The sequence below is a fragment of the Acinonyx jubatus genome, chromosome B4 (assembly GCF_027475565.1).
Source record: "Acinonyx jubatus isolate Ajub_Pintada_27869175 chromosome B4, VMU_Ajub_asm_v1.0, whole genome shotgun sequence".
NCBI lineage: Eukaryota > Metazoa > Chordata > Mammalia > Carnivora > Felidae > Acinonyx > Acinonyx jubatus.
In genome coordinates this window covers 73978001-74005973 of record NC_069387.1, presented here as the reverse complement: position 1 = coordinate 74005973, position 27973 = coordinate 73978001, and the positions used below count along the sequence as shown (strand labels likewise).

At 40.9% G+C, this 27973-nt stretch overlaps 3 protein-coding genes across 3 annotated transcripts; all 3 read right to left on the bottom strand.

Annotated features, from left to right (window-relative positions):
• Positions 1-1394: 1394 nt before the first annotated feature.
• LOC106969362 (olfactory receptor 8S1-like) lies at positions 1395-4033 on the bottom strand. Its single transcript, XM_027036009.2, has one exon. It carries the CDS (start codon positions 2882-2884, stop codon positions 1913-1915), a length of 972 nt encoding a protein of 323 aa, XP_026891810.1. The 5' UTR covers positions 2885-4033; the 3' UTR covers positions 1395-1912.
• Positions 4034-9797: 5764 nt separating this feature from the next.
• Positions 9798-10928, bottom strand: LOC106969335 (olfactory receptor 8S1-like). The gene has a single exon (XM_015065846.3). It carries the CDS (start codon positions 10895-10897, stop codon positions 9944-9946), a length of 954 nt encoding a protein of 317 aa, XP_014921332.1. The 5' UTR covers positions 10898-10928; the 3' UTR covers positions 9798-9943.
• A 10702-nt stretch (positions 10929-21630) lies between these two features.
• LOC106969336 (olfactory receptor 8S1-like) lies at positions 21631-22839 on the bottom strand. Its single transcript, XM_015065847.2, has one exon. The coding sequence runs from the start codon at positions 22796-22798 to the stop codon at positions 21851-21853; it is 948 nt and encodes a 315-aa protein (XP_014921333.1). The 5' UTR covers positions 22799-22839; the 3' UTR covers positions 21631-21850.
• Positions 22840-27973: the final 5134 nt, after the last annotated feature.

Below are 27973 nucleotides of genomic sequence, written 5' to 3'. Positions count from 1 at the left end.
TCTAAGCTATTGATTTGAGAAGTCAAACCAATAGCAAAATTTATTTGGTCATGATTATTATTTAGATTGCTATTCTTTCAGTATACTGTTGGATTCAATGGATTAATATTTCATTCAGAATTTTTGTCTATGTATTCATTAGGGGATGATAATTAAAAATTTTTTAAGGTTTTTATTTATTTATTTTGAGATAGAGAGAGGGCGAGAGAGAGAGAGAAAAGCAGGGGAGGGGCAGAGAGAGAGGGAGAGGGAGAATCCCAAGCAGATGCCATGCTGTTCGAGAAGAGCCAGATGCAGGCTTGATCTCATGAACCATGAGAACATGACCTGAGCTAAAATCAAGAATTGAGTGTTTAACTGACTGAGCCACCCACGTGCCCCAGAAGATGATGATTTTTTTAGGTTTTGAATCAGAGTTGCTTTAGCTCTGAAAATGCATTGACAATTTTCCGTATTATTCTGTACTCTAAAAAATGCATATAACATTGAAGTTTGGACTCACCTGAAAAACTATCCCTGCTTGTTGCCCATGCGAGCTAATCCTTTGACTTTTTTTGTTTTTATACATCTAATGGCTCAATTTTCTTTTTCTTGAGTTACATATTCCTTAAAATTAGACAAAAGCCTGCTTTTCAAATTTATTGGGATGAATCTTAGTATTTCATTATAATTTTTATTCTTTATGTCAATGTATTATTGATTTCTTTTTCTTTTTTCTTGAATATATTCTACAGAGTTATGTCAAATTTTATAGATTTAAAAATTTTTTTTTAGTTTAATTTTTGAGAGAGAGAGAGAGAGAGGGAGAGAGAGAACAAGGGAGGGGCAGAGAGAGAGAGAGAATCACAAGCAGGCTCTGTCCTGCTAGTGCAGAGCCTGATGTGGGGCTCGAACTCACCAACTGTGAGTTTATGACCTGGGCCGAAATCAAGAGTTGGACACTTAACCGACTGAACCACCCAGGTGCTCCAAATTTTATGGATCTTTTTTGAATGACTAGAGCCTGGATTTATTTCTCAAGTCTGTTTTTCTGTTTTTTGACGTATTAATTTGTGTTTTCAGTTCTTTTATCCTCCTTTCCTTATGTTAGGTTTTGTTATTTTCTAATGCTTGGATATGAGCTTTCAGAAACTTAATTTTTTTTCTTGTTTATTCACGAATCAATATAAGGATAGATAAAGATAATGGTTGCACTGGCATTATTTTGTAACTTTAGTATATAATGTTCTCATGTGCATAATATTCTACATAGAGTTTTGATTGCAGTGTTAACATAGGAGTTTTTTTTCTTTTTACCCAAGTTTTGTTTAAAAAAACTTAAAAGTAGTTGGTATTTGTTAAAAGTTATCTTCTGTGTAATAAATCCCCCCCCCCTTTTTTTTAGAGAGAGAGAATGAGCATGAATGGGGGAGGAGCAAAGAGAGAGATGGAGAGAGAGAGTCCCAAGCAGGCTCTGTACTGTCAGTGTAGAGGCCGACGCAGGGCTCAAATTCACGAACTCCTGAGATCATGACATGAGCCTAAATCAAGAGTCGGATGCTTATTTGATTGAGCCACCCAGGTGCCCCATTCCTCCCTTGTTTTCAATTCTTTCTGCGACTCCTCAGTCAGATGCCGAATCTCCTGAAATGACCATCGTATCTTTTCAACCTAATTATTTTGTCTTATTGATCTGTTTTGTGGAAAATTGTCTTCGCGTTCTCTTCCAACCAACAGAGCAGCCTTTCCAAAAGAGGAGCCCAAATCAAGAACTACTGCCTTTGAAGAACAGGCAAGCTCTGTTCAGACAAGCTCTAGAGTCTTTCTTCCAAATTATCTGACACTGTGTGGGAAGAGGTGGGAACAAAAGGAGAATGCAACGGAACACAGTCTTTGTGATTTTTGCTTAGTAAGTGTGTCTTTGTTCACTACATTAGAGATATTTCCCCAGTGTCCTTCTCACAGCTGCCTTCACCTCTTTGTTCTTTAGGCTGTAGATGAGGGGATTCAGCAAGGGTGTGACTGCACTGTACTGCAAGGAGAGGAGCAAATCCAAAGAGGAACCCGAGGGAGGCATGAGATAACAAAGAAAACCTGAGCCAAAGAACAGGATCACTGCGATGAGGTGGGAGGAGCAGGTGGAGAAGGCCTTGCTTCTGCCTGAGGTGGAGCTGATGTGCAGGATGGTGGAGATAATACGGGCGTAGGAGAAAAAGATTGGGAGGAAGGTTCCCAGCCCATGCAGTAAACTGGAGCAGAGCAGGATATTGGTTGTGATGGAGATATCAGAACAAGACAGAGGGAAAAGAGCAGGCAGCTCACAGGTGTAGTGGTGGATGGTTTGGGCCTCACAGAAGTCCAGGTTAATAGCCAAAAGCACAATGACAAATGCATTGAGAGAGGCCAGGCCCCATGAGGCCAGCACCAACCCCACACAGAGCTGGCTGCTCATCACTTGGCCGTAGAGCAGAGGGTGGCAGATGGCGGCATAGCGGTCATAGGCCATCACCGAGAGCAGAAAGGCTTCAGTCCCTGCGGTGATAAACACGAAGAACACCTGAGCCAGGCAGCCCTCCACTGAGATGGTTTTCTTCTCAGACAGAAGGTCCTTCAGTAGCTTGGGCACAGTGACAGAAGAGAAGCAGAGGTCCAGGAAGGACAGGTTACTCAGGAAGAAGTACATGGGCGTGTGGAGGCGGGAATCGGTCCTGATCACCAGCAGCAGCATCAGATTCCCCATCACGGTCAGGAGGTAAATCCCCAGGAAGAGCACGAAGAGCAGAGCCTGGATGTGGGGGTCGTCGGACAGCCCCATGAGAATGAACTCGGTGATGATGTTGTGGTTCCTCCAGGCCATTTGTGGAGGGGATTTCCCTGGAATAAAATAGAAAGGGGGTGATATCATCTATGATTGTTCCCAGTTTTTAGGGCATCATCATGTCTTCTTATACATCCCTCCCTCTCTGCTTTGCTTGACCTTGTGCTCAGTATCTCAAGGCTGCCCTCATTGTATCTCAGGAAGAGTTTTTATCCTTTCTTGTCTAGTATTCACGTAGTTTAGAGAATTCCATTCTTGTTTCACAGGGATTTGCTGGATAAATAGTATTGCTGCCTGGCTTACACATTAATTGTTATTCAGTTTTCACTGCATGCTCCAAAGTTCAGAAATCCTTACCATCTTGTTTCAAAAGCCATATTATGACATATCTACAGCGAATGTTTTAAGCCTTTTCTCCTTTCTTCATTCTTCTTGTTCAAAATAATCCAAGACTTCTTACTTCCTAAACAGCACAATAAACTTTAATAGTATTTTTTTTTTTTTGTAGACAGAGTATATACAAAAAATCCTATTCGTTCTCACAGCCATTTTATGGGGTATTTTAGGCATAGAAATTTATCCCATGTTACCCCTGAGGAATATGATACTGAGCCCTATTGAGAACAAGTAGGAGAGCCAGGAAATAGATTCTGTAGTTTTTTCCTAATTCTCATCCCAGCATCTAGAAACAAAGACCACTTTTCCTGCCTTGACATTTAGACTTCTTCCTCATTTGTCTTACTCTATCTTTTGGCCTTTTTCACCCCTTTTGATACTAGAAAGGTCTATTTTTGTGTCTTTGATTACATTGTTCTGCTTTCACATGTTCTCCTTTATTCCACTGACCCAAATTTTCATGTGACTTCCAGCCTCCCCTCAAATCCTACTATTTCCAAGCTCAAGCTCATCTTAGACCCAAGTCTAGGTTCCCTGTGTGCCTGGGCCAACAGTGCAGTGTTTACCTTGGTGTGACTTCAGCTAGATCCAGTGGTGGTGAAGCATAAACAGCTGGGGAATTTACTTTTGAGGATCCTGCATGCATAAAATTGTAAACACTGTTGAAAGCAAACGTTTCACTCGGAATCTTCTCAAGTGAAGTGGAATGATAAGTGTGTTCTATGCTTATCAAAGATTTGGAGAGCAACAAGTTTTTGTGGGTAGGGCTATCCTGAAAACTGTTTCCATCTTTCTGCTTTCACTCCCAAGACGGTACCTGACCACAGTATCTTTGGGGAGTTCAGGGTCCATCTAAGAAGACTGTAGCGTTTTTGAAAAAAGTATTTTTTATTAATGTGCTAACATCCACGTTATGTGTGGATGAAGGTAGCAGCTATTTGTATCATATGATTTTGGGATATCACAAAAAAGGAGCTCACCTTCCTCACCATCCTAAACAGCAACTCAAACTGATTACAGGGATTTCTTTAATGACCGAGGACAAAGTCTTCTATTCAATTCTAGATTACATTCCAGGCATGAAAATAAATCAATTTTTAAACAGGAAATGAGTATTTCATTCACTATTTAAAATGAAAGACATTGGCTTTATTTCATACTAACATAAGAGAGACTCATGTCAGATTTATACGTGGGTGAGAACAAAGGACTGAAATCAAACAAGGGGTGGCTGAAAGGGTAAAATATGTAAATAAGAGGATTTCACAAGTGTTCTAGACAACGCTTGCCCACACTGGTTTTTGGATTTGTTTGGAAAGAATAAGTGAATGAAGGATGTGTTTGGAAGGTCAGTTTCCAAGTGGCTTGAGGCTTCCTGGGGCTGGGTGCCATGTTCTGACCTTCTGCGCATGAGAAGTAATTTGAAAGGAGAGGAAGATATCAGTGCTGGAAGCAGGAGGGAGCCAAAGGTCAGTGTAACCCACTTGAGACTGTTCTCATACCTGTCCTCTCCAGTACTGTGTCATACTATTCACGTTGTCACAGTGGTGGCTAGATCTGAAAGTTGTTCCAATAATAGAAAAAAGTACGAATAGAGAAGTTCTGTGCAAGCAGGGGAATAAGTAGCTTCAGCAAGTCAGCATCTATTTCTGTTACCCTCATTTCATTTCAGGTGTCAGCTTTCTGCAATCTTTTGGGATCCTGATGCATAAAAGGATTTATGCCTAGGCTGTGAGATGTCCCTGTCACCAGTGTCATGAGGGAGCGAAGAGAGATCTTTCTGAGGTCGTGTCCAAGGCAGCTGGGACAAACACAACATTTTCAGTAACAGAGACCTCAGGGGCCAATCTTGAGGAGGAGGTGGCCTACCAAGGAGTGGGAAGTTTCCACCACAAGCTCAGGAAAGAGGAATGGGTTGAACAGGCGTCTCGGGATCTAGCACTAGTGGGATGTATCAGGAGGTTCTGGGAGATGGGGTCAAGGTGGAGAATGGTGAGCAAAATTAAAACACATATAGAACTTTCTAGGAAGAAAAAGTAGAGGGATATCAGATATGTTGGAGGATATTACCATGCTCCTGGCTTTTCCTGGAGGAGGCAGCTCCTGTGTGTTCCGGCTTTCCCGTTCAGGTAGACACATCATTGGTAAATTCTCCCCATAAGAGAACCTATGTCACCGGAGTCTGACTATTGACAGAACAGATAGCTTTTTCTTCTTGTTGTCGGTGGGTATTAGGCATCTGAATGGTTCAAACTTTAGGAACACTGAGGAGGCCAGAATATCAAGATTATTTCCTGAATACCTTAACATAGAGTGGTGTCATTCTACAGTGCAGGCCACTCTGTGGAAGGACAAGAACAATATCTATAAAGAAGCTCATATTTCCAACCAGCATATTTCCAACTTCATTAAAACTTCCTCACATGATCTCAGATCTAGTAACCTGCCATCTCTTCGTTTACTTCCTCTGCGATTCTGAATACTATCTTAAAAATACTTCTTAAGTAAAGAACAATCTAATAAAACCAATCAGAGGCTGTCTATGCTTATGCAGCCATGGGCTGGGTTTGGCACCCAGGGGAAGCTGGGCCAATGCTTTGTATTCTCTGAAGTCTAGTCTGAAACCAAGTTCTGGACTTCCTAATTAACACACTTTCCAGCTGACTAGGAAGGTAAACAGTAAGAGGCACAGGGGAGTATTTGAAATTTCTGAATTAAAGCAATTATTTAAAGCCTAAAAGAACTTTTATTAAGCTGGTAGGGACTGGAGAAGGAAGGATAGGAAAAGGATTTTTAAATCTCTCTCTCTCTCTCTATATATATATCCTCAACAAATGTTAGCCAAAAGGAATATATATATATATATATATATATATATATATATATATATATATATATGATTGAGCCTTGTGTTGGGCTCAATGCTTGGCATGGAGCCTGCTTGAGATCCTCACTCTCTCTCTCTCTCTCTCTCTCTCTTTTTCTCTTCCTCTGTCCCTCCCCTACTGGCACTTTCTTTTTCTCTCTCTAAAAAAGAAAAAGAAAGAAAGAAAGAAAGAAAGAAAGAAGGAAAATTTTTCCTTGAGAACTTTAAAGATTTACTCTCTGTGATTTTCAAATATACAATACAGTATTATTTATTATAGTTACCAGGCTGTACATTGCATCCTTAGGACTTATTTACTTTATAACTGGAAGTTTGTATCTTTCGATCACTTTCACCCATTTTTGCCTACCCTCCACCCCCTGGCCTCTGGCAACCACAGATATGCTCTCTGTGAGTTTTTTTTTTTAATTGGAATATATTTGACATATAACATTATGTAAATTTAAGATGAACAACATGTTAATTTTTTTTTAATTTTTTAATGTTTATTTATTTTTGAGAGAGACAGAGACAGAATGCGAGTGGGTTGGGACAGAGAGAGAGGGAGACACAGAATCTGAAACAGGCTCCAGGCTCTGAGCTGTCAGCACAGAGCCCGACGTGGGGCTCAAACTCAGGAGCTGCGAGATTATGACCTGTGCTGAAGTTGGACGCTCAACCGACTGAGCCACCCAGGCACCCCCATGTTAATTTGATACATTTATATAATATGATTGCTATTGTAGTGATAATTAGCACCTCTGTCATGTTATATAATTATAATTTGTTTTTAGTGGTTGGAATAATCAGGTTCTAGTGTCTAAGCAAGTTTGATGATTATAATACAATATTGTTGCTTACATTTACTGTGCTGTGCATTCGACCTCTAGGATTTATTTACTACTTGTTGCAAGGTTGTATCTTTAAATGAAATCTCTCCTATCTCCCCACCTCCCATCTTCTGGTAACCACCATTTATTCTGTTTTTATGAGTTTGGCTTTTTTTAGATTCCATGTATAAGTGATACCATGTAGTACTTGTCTTTTTCTGTCTGACTTAGCATTAAGCGCTCAAGATTCATCTATGTTGTTACAAATGGCAGGATGTCCTTCTTTCTTTTGGCTGAATAATATTCCATTGTATACCTACACCACACCTTCCTTATCCCTTTATTTCTTGATGGGCTGTTAGATTGTTTCCATATTTTAGCTATTATGAATGATGCTGCAATAAACACAGGATTGCATATATCTCTTTCATATCTTATTTTAATTTCCTTTGGGTGTATATGCAGAAGTGAAATGGCTGGATTATATGGTATACCTATTTTTTAAAAGTTTTTAATATTTATTTTAATTTTTGAGAGAGAGGGAGAGAGAGAGAGACAGAGCATGAGCGGGGGAGGGGCAGAGAGAGAGGGAGACACAGAATCCGAAGCAGGCTCCAGGCTCCAAGCTATTAGCACAGAGCCCAATGTGGGGCCTGAACCAATGAACCATGAGATCATGACCTGAGCTGAAGTCAGACACTTAACCAACTGAGCCACCCAGGTGCCCCATGGTAGAACTAATTTTAATTTTTTTGAGGAATCTTCATATAGTTTTCCATAGTGGCCGAAACAGTTTATATTCCCACAACATAAATACCCTACATTTGATAATATCTACCAATAATGGCATCAGACCCTTTTCAAGGCTTAGTAAGAGATAGCAGAACCTATGATGCGATCACTAGTTATTCCCAACCCCCTCCTTCCCTGGCTATATAAAATGTTTGGGTTGGGAACAAATTGGGGAGGGTGTTCATTTCATTGGCCTTATTGGGAATTTAGTATTTGTGGTGAGAAGTCGTTTCCTTCCTTTCTCATGGGGCAAGTAGGATTGCTTTTCTTTTGTGGAATCCAAATGAATGGGCTCTTGAGAGAAGAACTCACAAAAACAGAATGCCTGCAAGCAGAATATACTGTGATCTTATTCCTGTTAGACATCTGCTTCAGCAGTAGACTTGCTGATCTTTCCTCTACGCCTGTCTGAGCCAGAAAGAGAAGAATTGGAAAAGCTGACAGATGGGGTGGGGAAGGAAATGGAGATTATACAGCACAGTTGAACTAAAGAAATGGAAAAAAGAAGTTTCATGTATATTTGCCATGGAATTGGCCCTGCCCAATAAATGGATTACATTAAAATCTTGGGGTGCCTGGGTGGCTCAGTCGGTTAAGCATCCAACTCATGATTTCGTCTCAGGTCATGATCTCATGGCTTCGTGAGATGGAGCCCCATGTCAGGTTCTGTGCTGATGGTGTGGAGCCTGCTTGGGATTCTCTCTCACCACCCCCCCTCTCTTCCTCTCCCCTGCTTGCACTCTCTCTCTCTCTCAAAATAAATAAATAAACATTAAAAAAATAAAATTTTTATGTATAAGAGACATTAGAAGAAAATATACCTAAATATGGGTGATGGAATTATTTTTTGATAATCATCATCTTTTCTTTAATGTATCTGCTTTCTTATTATAACTTAAAAAATTGGAAATACAGATGTGTTATTAATTAGTGCATGATTCGGTACCTGATAATGTTTTATGATAACATGTTATTGAAAAAACAAAGTAAAATGGAACTGAAGTGTTTTAACCCATTCATCAAAATGATGCGGGGTTGTGGAGCACAGGTCAAGAAAGAATTCTTGAGACATTGTATGGTGCAACTTAGTAAGTTTATTTCAGCAGCATGGGGACGGGACCCATGGGCAGAAAAAGCTACACTTTTGCTGTGTGAGGCTGGTGGTTATCTGCTTAGAATCAAAGGGTAGAGGGCTTGCAGGGAGTATCAGATTACAAATTTCTTCTAATTTCTACTCACAAAACTACTTTTGCAAGATTCCTCTGGTGCTTATCATTCAGTTCGATATTAACTACCAGTAATATACAGGCAGTTGTGAGACCCTTAGAGAATGTAGCAATCAGCACATATTTGATCCTTATTGGAACTGCGCAGACTATAAATCAGCCTAAATCTGGGCTAAGCCTAAACATTTTCCTGCTTCTGTCCCTCGTCAATAACATGCATTATTAGGTGTCTCAGTATTGCTGTACAGAAAATAACATTGAATGAGTATAAGTTACTACAGTTTAATCTATTTTGAGAAAAATCATAAATAGCATGGAAAAATTTCTCAGAAGGTACACATGTGGTGAATTATGTAACACACACTGCGTATTTCATAAACCCATGCTAAAATACATGAAAAGGAAATTATTCCAGAACAATTGACTAAAATCCCTTGCATTCCCCAAGTAGGCTGGATGGAAAAAATAAAGCTTAAAGGAGGTGAATCGTAGCAGAGGTCTAAATTTTCCTGACTTACCCTGGAATGAGCCACATTTTCCCTCATGTTTCAACTCCAAAGTAACAATAGAGTTCTTGGTATCACCACTGACCTGTCGCTTGTGCTGTCCAGAATTTTAGCAAGGGCTTGCCAAACGAAGCCCAAATATCACCACAGACACCAAGTCTGTAACTGTTCTTTCCCCGTGGTTCAATGTTTTGGTGAAATCTCATGGTTTTCAGTGACTTTCTGTACATTTAATTCTAAAAAGTAACCCAATACACACACATTTTTAAACTCAGTGTCAATGAAACAATAGAGAAATAAATTATGATTAAAGAAAACTTTTAATCAAGGTGACTATATATTCCACTGATCTGCCTTTGAGCCGGATTTAATCTGAACCACCTTCTCCTACCCTGACCTCACCCTCAAGGTATCTTTGTGTCTCTTAAGCTTTTATGTGACACCTTTTAGCATCTAAAACAGTGGGCCATCAGAAGGTTTTAGTGTCAACCCACCAGATATCCTGAAGCCTGTAGTTCCTTCCTAATTCATCATCTCTTTGTAGCCTGATACTTATGCCATTGCAAACATTTCTCCAACATTCTTCTCAGAGCCGCCTTTACTTCTTTGTTTTTCAGGCTATAGATGAGGGGATTCACTAGGGGAGTGACTGTGCCATACTGTATGGAGAAGATGAGCTCCAGCGGCGAGCCTGAAGTTGGCACGAGATAACGAAGGAAAGCTGATCCATAGAAGAAGCTCACTGTGGTGAGGTGGGAGGAGCAGGTGGAGAAAGCCTTGCTTCTGCCTGTGGTGGAGCTGATGCTCAGGATGGTGGTTGCAACACGGGCATAAGAGAAGAAGATCAGGAAGAATGTACCAAAGCCATGCAAGAGTGTGGAAGCAATCAGGACAGTGACATTGCTGAAGACATCAGAGCAGGACAAAGGAAAGAGAGAGGGTAGCTCACAGCTGTAGTGGGAGATGGTATGGGCTTCACAGAAGTTCAAGTTCATAGCCAGGGGGATGTTGATAACTGCATCCAGGAAACCCAGGCTCCATGAAGCCCATACCAGCCTTACACACAGCTGGCTGCTCATCATCTGGCCATAGAGCAGAGGGTGGCAGATGGCAGCATAGCGGTCATAGGCCATGGCAGACAGCAGGAAAATTTCTGTTCCTCCAATGGCAAACACAAAGAAAGCTTGAATCAGGCAGCCCTCTTTTGAAATGATTTTCCTTTCAGACAGGAGGTTCTCCAGAAGCTTGGGCACAGTGACTGAAGAAAAGCAAAGATCCAGGAAGGAGAGATGACTCAGGAAATAATACATGGGTGTGTGGAGCTGGGAATCAGCTCTGATCACCAGCAGCATCGTCAGGTTCCCCATCATGGTCAGGAGGTAAATCCCCAGGAAGAGCACAAAGAGCAGCGCCTGGACTTCGGGGTCAGCCGACAGCCCAAGGAGGATGAACTCAGTGATGGTGCTGTGGTTTCTCAAGGCCATCTAAAGAGCGCGTTTCCTAGAAGTAAATACAGGCATGGACTTGAAACTTCTCTTGATTACACCCAATTACAGAGGTAGGGACCCACTTTTATGTGTATACTCCTTCCTAATTATTTAGATTCCACGTATGCCCTTATTGACTATCTGGAATCCCTCCTTTCCCTTCTAGGGTTCGGTTCAAACTCACTGTGATATTTCCATATAGCTGTTATTCTACTTTATTTATTTATTTAAATGTTTCCTTAATGTTTATTTATTTTGAGAGACAGAGAATGGGTGGGGGGAGGGGCAGAGAGAGAGGGAGACACAGAATCCAAAGCAGGCACGAAGCAGGCTCTGAGCTGTCAGCACAGAGCCCTAGTCGGGGTTCCAACTCATGAACCGTGAGATCATGACCTGAGCCGAAGTCGGATGCTCAACCGACTGAGCCACCCAGGCGTCCAGGCACCCCACTGTTATTTTACTCTACAGACAGCTGAGGATAGGGCACCTGGGTGGCTCAGCAGGTTGAGCGTCCGACTTCGGCTCAGGTCACGATCTCACGGGTCGTGAGTTGAACCCCGCGTCGGGCTCTGTGCTGACAGCTCAGAGCCTGGAGCCTGTTTCAAATTCTGTGTCTTCCTCTCTTTCTGCCCCTCCCCTGCTCACACTTTGTTTATCTCTCCCTCAAAAATAAATAAACATTAAAAAAATTTTAAAAGATGGCTGGGGGAATTTGCAAATTTGTTCAGACCTAGTTGATGACTAATTTATTCCGCCTCCTTCAACTGAGCACTGCTCTTTGTCAGCAGTATTCTGTGTGTGTTTTATGCATTGTAGCAGAGTTGCTAGGGGGATATTTCAACATTTGCCTCCTCTCCTCTATTCTCCAATATGTTCTTGCCTCATTTCAAAACCCTCCTAGGATTCATAACTGCTTAGTAGCATCATTTTGTTTTTCTTCAACTTTTTACTGTTGATGATACACATTAACATATATTGTTAATTTGACCCTCTGGAACAAGATTAAAAAATGATTGTGTGTGTGTGTGAGTTTTGGATGTAGGACAAAAGAATAAGGGAAATTATTGCTGACTCCTTTTTTGCAAACTGAAAAATGAGTATCATAAATTATGTAACTTGTCCAAGGCCATAACTTGTATACCTAGCCTTTCTTTCCTACAGTGACTTTCCTTTAAAGCCTGCCTTCAAATTCTCCATCATACATGGCATTTAGACATTAAAATTGGTCTTAACTGTTTTGGTCTCAATGCTGTGGACAGACAGATGTACTTGTTCCTGAGCACCCACAGGAATAACTTTCTCTCAGCTTTTACTCGAACATCTGCTGTACTGGAAATGCCTTTTAGGTAATTAATTGAAATCTTATTTATTGTTTTACTCCCATCTTAATTTTGACCTGTTATTGAGATCCTTTGTGATCATTTGCTTCTTTGAACTCCCACAGTACATAATGATAATAAAAAATAGCTATATATATATATATATTTTTTTTTTTTTAATTGAGGGCCTAATATGTCCTTGGCACTCTTAAAATTGTGACATTTTTCTCATTTAATTTCACAATTAAGTGAGAATTCATTTCACAATTCTGGATAGGTCATTCTATACTAATTTTTCAAATCTAGAATCAGGAGTATGTGAGTGTTTTGCCTTCCCCGAGTGAATGAGTGGCTACATCAGGATTTCACCCGGGTCTTCATTATTCTTATCTGGCACCTCTGCCTCCCTGTTTCTTGCCAATTTCTTAAGGACGCTAGCTCTCATCTGGTGGCAGCCTTGGAAGTGCTCCTTAAAGCACTTCTTAAAGAAAGGTCTACCTTAAAGAAAGAACCTAACATTCAGCTGTGAAGGATGCAATTAACTGACAGCACCCAGTTGCAGGACATTTGAGATTAACCACAGCTTTAGCAGAGGCCAAACTGTTTGCAGGGAGGCAGTGAATGAGCATGCCTTCTCTACAAGGAGGTCGTTGCTCCGATCTCCCACTGGCTTGGATGAATATTTGTCAGATCCGTACTGCAGTCTGAAGCTCTCCTAGACAATTCTGTTGGTCTTCCCTCTTTCCCGTCGCTGGTGTCACATCTGAATCACAGCCTGAAGGCTTTTCTGACCCAATCCTGATTCCTCCTCTTTATCTTTCCCAGGCCCTGCCCCATAACACTTCGTGTAATCCTCACCATCTGCTTCAGGTGAGGAGGATCTCACCTGATATGCTTCCGCTCTGTGCTAAGTCATTAACTCACCATAAACAACTCTATTCATTTTATGACATTGCTGAATCACCATCTTATTTTGGCAGTTAGTGGTTCGAATATTTATGTCATTTTATTTCTTTTTCTCCTCCCCCCACCAAACAATGACACTATATAGTTCTTTGATGAGGGTAATTATGCTCTACATTACTTGGTATCTATCATAGTACTTGGCCCAATGAGAAGCACATACGGTGGATGTTTTAGCAGTTGTTGTTGGATGAAAAAAGAAAGCCATGAAGTGAATTGGACAGACTCGTTAGCTAATCTTCTTTAGAAAAATTTTCAGACCCGTAAGCTTGATAAGGATCCAGCAATAAGAAGACAACAGAGGGGGAAGCAAAGAAATGGCACATGTGTATATGTGTGTTTGCAGTGGGTGTATAGATTGTCTCAGTTTTGAGCAACTATTGGTGTACCTAACATATTCCATGCCTGCTATCCCATTTCAGACTCTATAAGAAAGCCTAACATGACATTACCTGTTCATTCATTCATTTTCCTGAGCATTAATTTATTTAGTTTATCCATTCGTTCTTTAATACATCTTTTCCATTAACTTAGCCTTCTAAGTTCTACACATTTATTCATTGATCTTTCTTCCATCTGTCCATCCAAAGCTCCATTCATTCACTCATGAATTTCCTGCTGTACGTCAGGTAATGCTGGACTTAGAGAAAGCCACATTGCAGATACTTATGTTGAACTGCTATATACATGCACATTTCTCTGCTAGATTTTAAGTCAGTCTTATCAAGTATCCAGGGATGACTTATCTTTCTAGACTAGTTCCTTATGCTTCATTTGAAACTTGATATAGCACTCTACATTCAAGTCCTGCTTCTTTATTAAACACCCCTTGGTTGGTATCTTCACATGTTCTTCTGACCAGTCCCTTGACCTCTTAGTCTGCCTTTTATTCTCTAGCTTTGTTCTGACACCAGAGTCTGATGTTGGTATTGCCCAGAGGACTCACAACAAAAAGTTAAATCCTGAAAAACTAGCCGAGTTTTCAGTCTTTGTCATTTTCTTTACTTGGACAAAAAAGTAGAGATGTCTTTTTTCCACTATTAATATTAAACATTCATAATTCATATTAATATTAAACATTCATAAAGATCCCAAGACTCTGAGTCTCACTTAGAAGCTAGATCTAGATGACAGCTCAGTCTGTCCTATAGGTGGATCTGTAGTGTTAGGATGGCCCAATTTAACTCTGATTCAGCAAACAATGAGAGCAACTTTCAGGACAAAGAGTCCATTTTAAAGAGCCTCTCTCATCTCTGAGTTTGTCAAGTCCTTTCCAATGAATATTTTCTCTATCTTCATTTTTTTAAGTGTATTTATTTATTTATTTTGAGAGAGGGAGAGAGAAGAGAGAGAAGAGAGAGAGAGAGAGAATGAACAGGGAAGGACAGAGAGAGAGGGAGAGAGAGAATCCCAAGAAGGCTCCACACTGTCAGCACAGAGCCTGACACAGGGCTCCAACTCTCGAACTGTGAGATCATGACCTGAGCTGAAACCAAGAGTCAGATGCTTAACTGACTGAGCCACCCAGGCACCTCTGTGTATGGTGATTCTATTTGTTTATGAAACAGCCCTGACACATACCTTTCTTACAGATGAGGAGCTAAGACACAGAGAAGTTGAGTAACGTTCTCAAGATCATAGAGATAGTAAGAGTCAGTTGGAATTTGGGCTCAGGAACTTTGCATATGACATTGTCATATCCTGTCTAAGGGGATGGGTATCTTGGGTCACTCCTTGGTGAAGGAGCCACATAGCATAATACAAAGTACCTAAAGTCTTGTTAGACTCACATATATTTAATTTTTAAAATGTTAGTTAAACAAATGCTGGGATTGGTGGATTATTGAGAATGAGAAGAGAGAGAGGTCCAGTGTTTCTTTCATTCACCGAATGTGGGGATGTTCTCCATGGCCAAATGCAGATGGGATGGGGTAGGAATTTGGTTACTGAGTGGCAAATGGTATAAAGATCTTTGGATGTCTAGACTCACACCAGGGCTGTGGAGGAGGGATGAATGTAGGAGAGAACTGAAAAGGAACTTTTTGAATCCAGATATTTTCCCTCAAACCTGGTCAGACTCCTGACCCTTTCTCTGTGTGCTTCACATCATAAATATTTACTGGGGTCAAGGGGAGTTAGTAAACGAAAAAAAAAAATGAACTTTTTATAGTAGATGTGGTTTGGCATCCTAGAAGAAGAGGGTTTTCTCAGGGTGACCATTATCTGTTGTCTACTCTGATCTACTCTGGTGTGTACTCGCTACTAGCCCCATCCACCTTGACCTTTGTGCTTCCACCTGCTGGTCCCAGGTTTCACTGAACTGCTAGAGCCCAGGCCAGGGCAGACTCTGAAGCCAGGTTGCGAGACATGCCAGACCCCCATGTTCAGCATAACTCACTGAGGGTAGAGAGTTCTTCTCATGTAGCTGGATGGGACAAAGGCCCCAGTGTATGGAAAAAGTGATTTCTGGGTCAGGAAGCTCAGTCTCCAGCAAACAGAAAGCTAATGAGAAGAGAAGAAAGCTGGATTAGGAGAGGGAAGATAGGGACCAGGAAGGAGAGAAGAGCAATCAGAGCGGACATTACCGAGTTCCAGGCTTTTTGTGATTCAGACTTCCTGTCGCTTTGGTCTTTTCATGATGAGATCTCATCTGGACTGGGATGATCTCTATGCCTATGGGAACAAATGTTTCTGTAGCCTAGTTACAGGAAAGGCAATCAGTCCTTTTTTTTTTTTTTTCCTGTTTGGAAGTCACAGTGAGAGCAGAAAACTGATTATACCAGAGCTACTCTTAAAGGTAGAAGCTTCAAGACCAGCATTTTCTGAGTTCTGTCTTGCTCCTCCTTTTCTCTCCTACTCGATAGGTGGTAAGACTATCAAATCCTCAACAAAAACTGAAGAGCTTCCCTCCAGTGGTCATAGGCCGCACCACACGGGCATCTTTTTATTTAATTTCCTCTCTGATTTTAAATACTGTCATAGGAGAATCCGGGAGGTGAGTGATTCTCACATAAAACCCTTGAGAAGGGTATATATAGATGAGGCAGTCAGTAATTGGTGAACTGAGCCTGGCAGCCTAGGAGATGAAGGAGCCAATGTCCTTTATTCCCTGAAGTCATAGCTTGAAGCCCAATTTGAAATTCATTAACTAGACAAGTTGAAATTTGTAAAAACTTCAGATGATTCGATTTGGTATGGTCTTTTGGAACTTCTGTGTTGAAGTTATGGCCTAGAATGAAATCACTCTCCCCAAATGTAGCACCTTGGATTATTGAATATTTCATGCTGAAAGAATTTGAGAAATGGCAGGTGCAGGAAGGACTTTCTGATCTTCCCCTGACACAGATCATAAAACTCTCACGTAAGAGGTGCCCTCCCTATACCTGGAGGAAAGGGGCGTCCTTATTTCTAAAGTGAAGGGACACAGAGAGGAATCTGAACAGGCCTTGCTAACTACCCATCCCCATTCTCCTCACTTGCACTTACCATACTTAGCTCACCTTTGTCTTATCCCATCTTTCCATGACTTTCCAGTCTTTTTCATAAAAACAGGTTGTACGTTTTGATCAACATGTTCCCATTGTGAGGTGTTAGCTAATCTATGGGGATAATCAAATTGCAGTATATATCTAAAACAAACAGGGGTGCCTGGGTGGCTCAGTTGGTTAAGTGAGTGTCTGATTCTCGATATTAGTTCACTAGGTTGTGATCTTGTGGTTGTGAGATCAAGCCCCGTGTTGGGCTCAGCGCTGAGCGTGGAGCCTGCTCTCTCTCCTTCTCTCTGCCCCTCCCATGGTCACTCTCTCGCTCAAAATAAAGAGACATTTAAAAACAAATTGCAGTATATAAGTATATTATTATATCAATATGTTATATACTTTAAACTTATACAATGTTATATTTCAATTATATCTCAGTAAACCTGGGAAAATATCCCACTTGAGTTTAACTGTTTTTTCTGGTCTTCATTTTCTTATGAAGATTCCCATGTCACACAAAACTTAAATAAATTTGTATGGGTTGTGATGAGCACCAGGCGTTGTAAGTGCTGAATCACTAAATTCTACACTGAAACTAATATTGCACTGTATGTTAACTCACTGGAGTTTAAATAAAAACTTGAAAAAGAAGAGACAATTTGTATGCTTCCCTTTTGTTTGTCTTTCGTTCCAGGAGTCCCAGTCATGAACTTAAAAGGGTGGAAGAAAAAGATTTTTTTCCTTCCTACAGGTATAAATATTTCAACTGACTTTAGAAACCTTGGATTCATACAGTGTTTAAGGAATTAATAAGCTTTTTTTCTTTTAATCTTAAGAAATGCTAATCTTGAGAATTCGGGAAGAGGGAAAGAGAAAATAATGAACACAGTTACGATACGATCCCTTTGTTTTAATCACTACATTCTCCCCTACTTATAAGAAAAATTTTCAAACAGCCAAATTAAGATATAAAATGAAGCAGTATATTATTAATATTGTCTTGTTTTTTTTTTAGCATGCTAGATAAGATTCTTTTAAAAGGCTAGCAAATCTATCATTCGTTACAATTGTAACAGCACTCCAGCCAATGTTAAGGGTTAATTTAAGGGTCAGGGCACCGGGGTGGCTCAATTGGTTGAACGTCTGACTGTTAACTTCAGTTCAGGTTATGACCTCAGGGTTGTGGGATTGAGCCCTGTGTCGGGTTCTGCGAGGAGCATGGAGCCTGCTCTCTCCCTCTCTCTCTCAAGAAAAAAAAAATAAACTAAAAAAAATAAGAGTTAATTTAAGGGTTAGCAAATTAACACACCCCTCTTTTGCTCACTTGATCAGTGACAAAACTAATTTACTTTCTTTGAGATTTGCAGACCACTGGCCTTGGGGAATGAAAGACCAGAATTTTCCCAGGTCACAGAGGCCAGAAAGTCTGTTTGAAATCTCACAGGCTTTCTGATTAGCCCAGTAGCAATCTTGTAGCAAAATGTTTTTCTTTTTCAAGGTCACACAAATGACTTTACCAACCTCCCTTTGCGCATCTGTAGACCTTGCCCTCCTTTGCAGAAAGAACAGAGTACTCTTGCACAACCACCCCTGGGTACCAAGGAACCAGACCTTTTTGCACAATCCTCCCCCGGGCACAAGGAACTAGATAGAACTTCTTGCACAACCTCCAAGCACCGAGATAGCTCTGTAGCTGGCATCATCCAGTCTGCAGGTAATAAAGAAATGTCACAGACCAGAGCACTCCCTGAACTGAGTAAACCCCTTTAAAGATCTCTGGGCCAGGCAGAAACCCTGGCCTTCGGACAAGTCGGCCTTCGGACAAGAGTTTGCCTTCCCCAAAGGTGGCCAGCCTCCCGAATAAAGCTCATATTCCTTTTCAGTCAAAACTTGTCTCTTGAGTATTAATTGGCCTTTCAAGGGACGGGCAGCCAAACATGGGTTTCGGTCACACAATTACTATTTGGTACAGTTATAATATTAAATGTATATTTAGTGCTCATTAAATGTGTGTGTGTGTGTGTGTGTGTGTGTGTGTTACAAAGAAAATCACAGGCCCCAAATGGCATCACTTAGCTTAAGGCCCCAAGTCAGTAAACCAAGACTTAATAATCTTCCTGCAGTTTCAACCCCTCAGAAATGTAACCTTTAACCAGTCAACGTGGGAATTTCCTGGTCAGCACTAGGAAATTTACTGAAAGACATCCTAGCTTTCCCCTTAGGAGGGCAACCTTGCCTAAAACAATGGATTCTTTGCTAATAATTTCCTTTTTTCCACTCCCTCTCTACCTTTAAAAACCTTCCCTTTGGAGCTCCCCTCTACTTGGCTGATAGGATGCTGCCTGATTCATAAATCAATTAATAAAGCCAATTAGATCTTTAAAAAAAAATTTTTTTTAAAAAACATTTATTTATTTTTGGGAGATAGAGACAGAGCATGAGCAGGGCAGGGGCAGAGAGAAAGGGAGACAGAATCCAAAGCAGGCTCCAGGCTCCAAGCTGTCAGCACAGAGCCTGATGCGGGGCTCAAACTCACAAACGGTGAGATTATGACCTGAGCCGAAGTCGGACGCTTAACCAACTGAGCCACCCAGGTGCCCCAAAAGCCAATTAGATCTTTAAAATTTACTTGGCTTTTGCAGACATCAAATATACATTACACATATACATATCAAAGCACATTAAAGTACTGAATAAAACCAAATGTGATGTCCTTGGGGAGTGTGGCATGGTAACTTAGAAAAAATGCTTTTGCATATGCAGATTGTTTTCAGAAGGAGGTTATAAAACGCTTTCATGGGGTGCCTGGGTGGCTCAGTCTGTTAGGTTAAGCGTCTGACTTTGGCTCAGGTCATGATCTCACGGTATGTGGGTTTGAGTCCCGCCTTGGGCTCTTTGCTGACAGCTTAGAGCCTGGAGCCTGCTTCGGATTCTGTATCTTCCTTTCTCTCTGCCCCTCCCCTGCTCATGCTCTGTCTCTCAAAAATCAATAAACATTAAAATAAAACTCATTTTCTTTGCACTGTTTGCACGAGGTAGTGAGCTCTTCCATGCAAGTGTGTACTCTTTTCAAAATTTTGTTAACATATTAACTCTTACTATGCTTTTGTGCGCTGCAAGACAAGAGGTAGTCATGAATACCTTATAGTTCCTTAGTGGTTCTATGTTACTTCTCTGCCGAGGTTGTTATAAAATATTGTTATTTTGGACATTAATGCAGTTAAGACTATTTCTAGTACTCAAGCAAGAAGCAAAACAGAACAGATTGAAAATGAAACAAAATGTTGAAATGGGCTGAAACATGTTTGCCTTATATGCAAATCTAATGTTTGATAATTATAGATTGGGATAAAACGTTTTACAAGAAGAATTGATAGTTGGCTAAAATGGCTTAGACAAATATCCTTTAGGTGGAAAGCCTGTGGAGTTCTGCAAGGGCAGTCTCAGGGCACCGGGACATAAAGAAGTGGGAGATGTGCAGAGAGAGAAGGACCACAGACAGGGCTTTTGGTCCTCCCAAATGGAAAGAGGTCATCATAAGCCTTGGGTAGGAACTTATGTCTGTATTTTAGTTTGTTTCATTCATTCATTCATTCATTCAGAGAGAGAGAGAGAGAGAGAGAGAGAGTGCATGAACGAGTGGGGTAGTGGCAGAGAGAGAGAGAGTGAGAATCCCAGGCTGACAATGTGGAGCCTGACCTGGGGCTTGATCCCAGGAACTGTGAGATCATGACCTGAGCCGAAACCAAGAATTGGATGCTTAACCAACAGAGCCACCCAGGCGCCCCTAGTTTCATTTTAAAGTCCTGGGCCAAAGCCTTTCTTCATTATCAGTCCCAGGCATCGACGCAGTGAATTCCCTATATCCATACATATTCTGGGACAAGGAGATGTTCTACATTTGAGAGCTTCTCAATGATCTCCTCTCCAGGCTGACTCTTTCCCCATCTCTATGAAGCACTATTTGCTCTGCCCACTTCTCTCCCTTCTCTCACCCCTCCCTTTCCGTCCACTTCATTCTAGCTTTGATCCCTTTTATGAGCTATTCTTGTGGTAGGAGTGTTATGTTTATATGTTTACTTGGTGTGAAAGGCAGAATTCTAAAGATGGCTCTTCAAGATTCCCAGTCTCTTGTTATTCAAACCCAGATCTAGAGACTGCTGTGAAGGGATTTCGTAGATGTAATTAAAGTCCCAGATCAGTTGACCTTAAAATACGAGATTATACAGGTGAGCCTAATCTAATCACAGGAGCCTTTTAGAAGCAGAGTTTTCTCCAGATGGAAGCGGGAGGGGAAATGAGCGATTTGGAGCGTGAGAGGTAGGCGATGCGCTGTTTTGAAAATGGAGAGGGCCCTGTGAGAAGTGAAGGGGCCTTGATAAGGAGGGAATGACCCCCTGTCAGCAGCCAGCAAGGAAATGGGGACCTCAGACCTACAGTTTCAAGGAGCTGAATTCTGCCAACAACCAGAATGAGCTTAGAAGCAGATTCTTCTCCAGAGCCTGTGGACAAGAGCCCAACCCAGCAGCAGCTTGATTTCTGTGAGACCTGTGAGACCCTAAACAGAGAACCCAGTCGAGTCTGCCCAAATTTCTGACCTAGAGAACCGGAAGGTAATAAACGGACGTTATTTTAATTTGCTAAAGTTTTGCTAATTTATTATGACAATAATAGAAAGCAATAGAGAACTAGTATACCTGGTAAATTGTGACTTGCCTCTGTTGGCTACATTTTTCTTTCCGCCTATTTCGAGACATTTTACCACCACCCATTCATTATCCTTTCCTCCACCCCCACAAAGCTCAAATCTTTGTTTTCCCTTTCTCAGAGATCCAGGATCTTTTATGCCTATAAAACCTTTCCCCAGGCACATTAATTCAAATTAAACATTCAGGATGCAAATATTTCAGGGTCCATCCCAATTTGAATGATTTTCAAAAATGTGAATCATGACTTGACATGTCATTAACTAAAACTGTGAAGCTGAGGTTTTCTGATTTACGTGCTCTGTGTCTGAATAGGATTGATTCTGAGCCATGGCAAGCAAAATAGCTTCCAGCACTTTCCTTGGTGATTTTTCAAAAGGGAGCATCAGCAATGCATATTGCAACATGTGACAAAATAGGAAATCAGGAACTTAATGTCAGTCATGAGATTTCTTGCTGCGGTTCTGTTCTGTTTTCTTCATGTTATATCTCTTCTGTGCTGAGACATTGTAAATATTTTATCGTCATTCTCCTCAGAGCTGCTTTCACCTCCTTGTTCTTCCAGCTGTAGATGAGGGGATTCACCAGGGGCGTGATTACACTGTACTGTATGGAGAGGATCAGCTCCAGAGGTGAACCCGAGGTTGGCATGAGATAGCGAAAAATGGCTGAGCCATAGAAGAGGCTCACTGCAGTGAGGTGGGAGGAGCAGGTGGAGAAGGCCTTGCTTCTGCCTGAGGTGGAGCCGATGCTCAGGATGGTGGAGACAATGCGAACGTAAGAGAAAAAGATCAAGAGGCAGGTCCCAATGGCATGCAGGAGCGCAGAGCAGAGTAGCATCGCAGAGTTGGTGGAGACATCAGAGCAGGAGAGAGGGAAGAGGGAAGGCAGCTCACAGCAGTAGTGGTGGATGGTTTGAACATCACAGAAGTCCATAGTCAAAGCCAGGAGGATGTTCATGAGTGCATCCAGAAAGGCCACAACCCAAGAACCCCACACCAGCCTCTCACATAGCTGTTTACTCATCACCTGGCCATAGAGCAGAGGGTGGCAGATGGCGGCATAGCGGTCATAGGCCATCACTGAGAGCAGGCAAGCCTCAATCCCTGTAGTGGCAAACACAAAGAATACCTGAGCCAGGCAGCCCTCTACTGAGATGGCTTTTCTCTGAGACAGGAGGTTCTCCAGCAGCTTGGGCACAGTGACGGAAGAATAGAAGAGGTCTTGGAAGGAGAGGTGGCTGAGGAAGAAGTACATGGGTGTGTGGAGGTTAGAATCTGTATGGATCACGAGTATGATCAGCAGGTTCCCCAGCAGTGTCAGAAGGTAAATCATCAGGAACAGAACAAAGAGCAGAGCCTGGACATGGGGGTCAGCAGACAGCCCGAGGAGAATGAACTCTGTGATGCGGCTGTGATTCCCTGAGGCCATTTATGGTCACTGTTCTTTAGAGAAAATTTAGGAAGACCATTAAATTTTCTTCTTTCCATAACAGTTTGCTGAAGGTATTATTCTTTGTTATTCATTCCCTGTATCTTTCCCTATATAGCCCTCCTGCCTGGTCTGATCTTCATGTTCATAGCCCTCATATCTGCCTTCGATGGTTCCATGGAGTCCTTCTCCTCCCTGGCTCTCTGCGGTGCTGTCTCTGAGCTCTGGATCAGCCCCACTGGACTTTTTCCTAATAAAGCTAATGTGTGGGGGTATGGTCGACTACATAGGCCTACCAGAGAACTGTCCCACGACTAAATTACACAATCCCGAAGCTAGGTGAATTCCAGAAGATGTCTTGGAGAGGCTGATGCAGATCTCTGCTCACATCTATTACCTGGGTTTTTACTCCCTTCTTCAAAACCCACCGACGGTTCATTAACTGATTAATGATAGCAAAGTTGTGTTTGCGTAGCTGTTGATCTTGTACAAATGACCTCCGCACGTGTTTTCTGCTGTGTGTGTGTTTGTACAGGAGATGGTGAGGGAAGAGACTGAACTTATTTCATAGGTGAGAACATTTAAGCCCAGTGATCCTAGAACTTGTCTAGATCCCCACACTGCTCAGTTCTTTGAACAGCAAGGAATTGAATCTGCCACATATGATTGTAAAACAAGAGCTGATCTACTGTATGACCTGCTTAGAGAAAAAGCCAAACTCCCTAGTTTGGATTTCAAAGTGTTAATCACCCAAGGTTCTCTAGATGCCCTGCTGCTGAGGCCAGTAGGCATTTCTTGTTCCCCATCACTCTTGTTCTCTCTGATTTGATTTCGGTTGACCTATTTTGTGTTTCTACTAATTGATTTATATCTTATTTATCTTGAGATTCCCACCTTATTTACCACCTGATCCATGAGTTCTTCTTTGACCACTTCCTTCTTTGTTCTCACATAAATCTCTGGGAAAATCATCATGAACCATATTTTTCAGGTGATGAAAATAAAGCTAAATAAGCTAATGTGAGATTCTAATTAATCTCTTTCTAGTCTGGAATCGTAAAACCTTGTCTGCTTCCCTTTTCTGGGTAACAATTCATCAACACATTGTAAGTTCTGCCATTATTTATATTACTAGCTCGCTTTATCACCTAGTTTTGAGTGTATTGTTTCCTATGTCTACAATGAGAGTGCAGTTTCTTTTTTTTTTTTAATTTTTTTTTTCCAACGTTTTTATTTATTTTTGGGACACAGAGAGACAGAGCATGAACAGGGGAGGGGCAGAGAGAGAGGGAGACACAGAATCGGAAACAAGCTCCAGGCTCCGAGCCATCCGCCCAGAGCCTGACGCGGGGCTCGAACTCACGGACCGCGAGATCGTGACCTGGCTGAAGTCAGACGCTTAACCGACTGCGCCACCCAGGCGCCCCGAGAGTGCAGTTTCAAAGGAGGGCAGGAATTATTTTCTAACTCACCTCCCCATCAATATTTAATGTACCTTAAATGAACCATTGTTAAGTAAGTAAATACAAAAATAAATAAAATTGAACAGATTATGTAGTAAAAACTCTTGGAGATTATCTCTAAGTCCAGAAGGTCAACTTCAGGTCAAGGGCAAAGCATTAAGGGGGCCTGGAATTAGAAGAGAAAGAGAAGAGGTGGAATATTTCTCTCCTTTTTGCTGTAATAGACTGAAAGAGGGCCTATTCCTTCTGAAATCACTAATACCTACAGATATCTGCTTCATAGTGATCACTCCATACTTTGCTTTTTTAAGCATCCATCCATCCATCTATCTACCTATCCATAATGTTATTGAACAAAAGTTTTTTGAATCTCTGTTCACTGTAAGGCACTGTGCTGTGCATGCAGTTGAAGACAATTCTCCAGTGTACTTTTGTTAACTGTTGTGTGAGTGCACCTACCCGAGTATTACTGAGGTGTGACAATCCCCCTAGCCTGTTTCCTCCTCATCAGATGCAACCTATGGTTGATGTTCATACGCAGACTTTCCTGGGATCTTCATGAGTGCTTTGCTACTATTAAAGTATTCTGATCTGCCCTTTGAACTCCAAATCTTTCTTGGGACCTCTACTTTTTGTGTCTACCACACAAGTCTAATCATAGGACTTGCAATAAAAGGCATAATCTTGCTCAGAAGTAAAATTTCCTAGGCCTTGAACTTCCTCTCCACCCTCCCCGTCCCTGATACTATATCAAGTATATACCTCCCAAACTTTGTGCCCTTATTTAGAATATGTTTCTGAATTACCTCTGAATTCTGTCCAGTGGGTAACCTATAGTCCCAGGGGGTTGTGCCAAACCAATGAAGAAGATTCAATAATGAAGAAGCACTATCTGCAAAAGTCAATTTTATCTTTGAGTCCGTAAAACTCTTACTTTTTTTTGACACATTACTTTACTTGCTTTTAAAAAATCTGTTATTTTATTTAAATCTTATTTAAACATACCCAGCAAAAATGCCAATAAATTTTATAAATCATAGTTTGGGTCTTTTAAAAACTAGCAACATAATATGCTTTATGATGATCAAACAACAATACTAAATCTGAGTTGTAGGAGCTGTTAACCTATAATCTGTTTGAATGTTTAGCTTAAAATAAAACTAAAACCCACCACATGCTAATATATTGTCACAAAATGTTCTCAGAAATGCCCTTTGCCTCACTATGTGTCAGTATTTTTCTGTTTCTTCACTGAGGTATAGAATGCAGCCATATCAGGTGTCAAAGTACTCATTTTAAACTGCCCTATCCTGCTCATTTCAGGAATCCTATTGGATGAAAGACTGATGATATATACTATCCCCAGCAAGTCCGTAACATTCTTTTGAAACTGAACAACTTCCCTGGATTTTACACTAACAAAATAACACTGTGAACAAAATCCATTCTAGTCAAGACTGTGAACATTTTTAAGAATTTGGTATTTAGTATTCAAATCAGAGAAATTGTTCCAATTCTTCTATGGTGACTCTCTAATATAGACCTGGCTATAAGGACCAATTCTTAGTATGAAAATACTCTAGCATCTACAGAGCATATTAGAGAAGCTGTTCATTGTGGATCCAAAACCTGAAAATTTATCCTGGAATGGAGGCACCACAGTCTATCAGTGAGACAGCTACATCATGTGACTTGATGACCCATCTCACTCCAGGATCAAAGCATGGACCTTCTGACAAATGATACCTTCTTTCAAAGAAGGACAATGTCTTTATGTTAATCTTTAAGGAAATGATAAGATGCTAATACCAAACTCTTCTCACTTACCTCCCAGAAGAAACACAGTGAATTCAATTCAGTCCAAAGTTGGAGTAAATGGTTCCAGATCTAAAAATGGTTGTGAATGTAGGGGGTTTGGGGTAGTTCCTGAAAAGGTAGAGGTGGGAAGAGCAGCCCAAGGGTTTCTTCCGAGACTGTTTATCAATTTTCCTTGAACTGCACACAGAACAACAACAACAAAAATAAACTCATTTAGCATTCCACATTTTTTTTCAAAGACCATCTTAACAGAAGTAGAATATAAAGTTGAAATCAAATAGCATCATAAATAATCACTATCTTCCTTTTTGCTGAAATTTCACCACTGGAGATTGCTTTTACCCTAGTGAGTTTATGTCTAAAGTAAAATAAGTTTTGGTAAGGGTTGTACATTGAGATAGTTATGAAGTATCAAGTCTTTAGGTCTAATGATGCCACCAGTGTTTTACAAGGTGAGCAGTAGTAGTTAAGGACCAGTAATCAAAATATGAGACTTACTTCGGTAGGTGCCTGATACTTGGCCTGGTATAGTTCAACTCAGAAAATGTTGAAGTCTTAATTGATAAGTGAAGTTAGGAGGAGAGAGTTGAAATGCTTCAGTACTTATAGAAGGGGCCTGATGATCGGAATAAATTGTTATAAATATGTATCCCACTTTTTTGCATTAATTATTTTAGCACAGATCAGAATGGGAATGCGTAATAATAGAGAAATGAATTCTTTGCACAAATAGGATTGAGGAAAAAAGAGTATATCTTAGGGCACCAATATTTTCTGATATTTTCTGCTAAAATTCGTGGAATCCCCTTTCCCAATAATTAACATTCTTCATTGAGTAAACACTGACCTCCTCATTACCTAATAAGAGAACTTGAGGACAAAGGCCCACTGGAACATAACAAGAAATATACACATGCTTTAGGGAGCATTGCTATACAATGGTGTCTGTTAGTGGAATGTGAGGTGAGAAAGTGAAAAGAGGTGTCCCAGAGATGCAGGGAGAGAAGACCTGAGGAGAGATATTAATAAAAGTATAAAGTGACTAGAAAGGATTTGGGAAAAACTTTCAGAAAAATTATAGAAAATATTACCATGCTCCTGTCTTTTCTGGTACTGAAGGCATTTTGTAGTTCTTTTTCTAGGTAGAACTTATCTGAGGTTCTAAGAGTTAATATTTCAATGAAATAACTCCAGGGAAAACAGCAATTTTTATTTTTCCAGTTGGGAGTCACAGTGAGGGCAGGAAGACAGACTGTCCTAGATTTAGATTGTCCTGAAGTCTTGGTCATCCATGTCTCCACTGGCCACAGTGAAAAGATTCTCAGATCCTCAACAAGTACAATTTGGGTAAGAGATTTCTCTCAGATGATCTGGGGCCTGGCTACTTGGTGTCTTTTCATTTAGTTTTCTCTGTGAGTAAATATTGTGTTCAAGAGAGTAGTTCTTAGCTCTAACTTCTAGAAAAGCAATTATAGGTCATGCAGTTAGTTTATTGGCTGACTGAGCTTGGGAGCTCAAGAGAAAGATGGAGTTAGTTATTCCCTGGAGTTAGAGCCTGAAGCCAAGATTACATGCGTTAATTGGGGAAGTTGCATTTTGCAAATTCTGCAGATTATCTCAGATATTGGCTTCAGAACTTGACTTCAAAATCTTACTGGAAACTTGAGTGAGAACTCTGGGTGTCTGGTGTTTTTTCTGTACTTTCCTCCCTCCCTTCCTTCCTTCTTGCTTTTTCAGCTTCGTTGAGCTATACTTGAAAAATAAAGTTTTATATATTTAAAATGTGCAATGTGATGATTTACATATTTTTGCTTTGTGACATGATTAACACAATCAGATTAATTAGCCCATCCATCGCCTGACATAGTTACATGTTTGTGTCTGTGCGTGGTGA

What these genes read in the sequence shown, in the direction of transcription:
- LOC106969362 (XM_027036009.2), bottom strand. Translation starts at nt 2,884, where the DNA reads ATGATATCACCCCCTTTCTATTTTATTCCAGGGAAATCCCCTCCACAA.
- LOC106969335 (XM_015065846.3), bottom strand. Translation starts at nt 10,897, where the DNA reads ATGGCCTTGAGAAACCACAGCACCATCACTGAGTTCATCCTCCTTGGG.
- LOC106969336 (XM_015065847.2), bottom strand. Translation starts at nt 22,798, where the DNA reads ATGGCCTCAGGGAATCACAGCCGCATCACAGAGTTCATTCTCCTCGGG.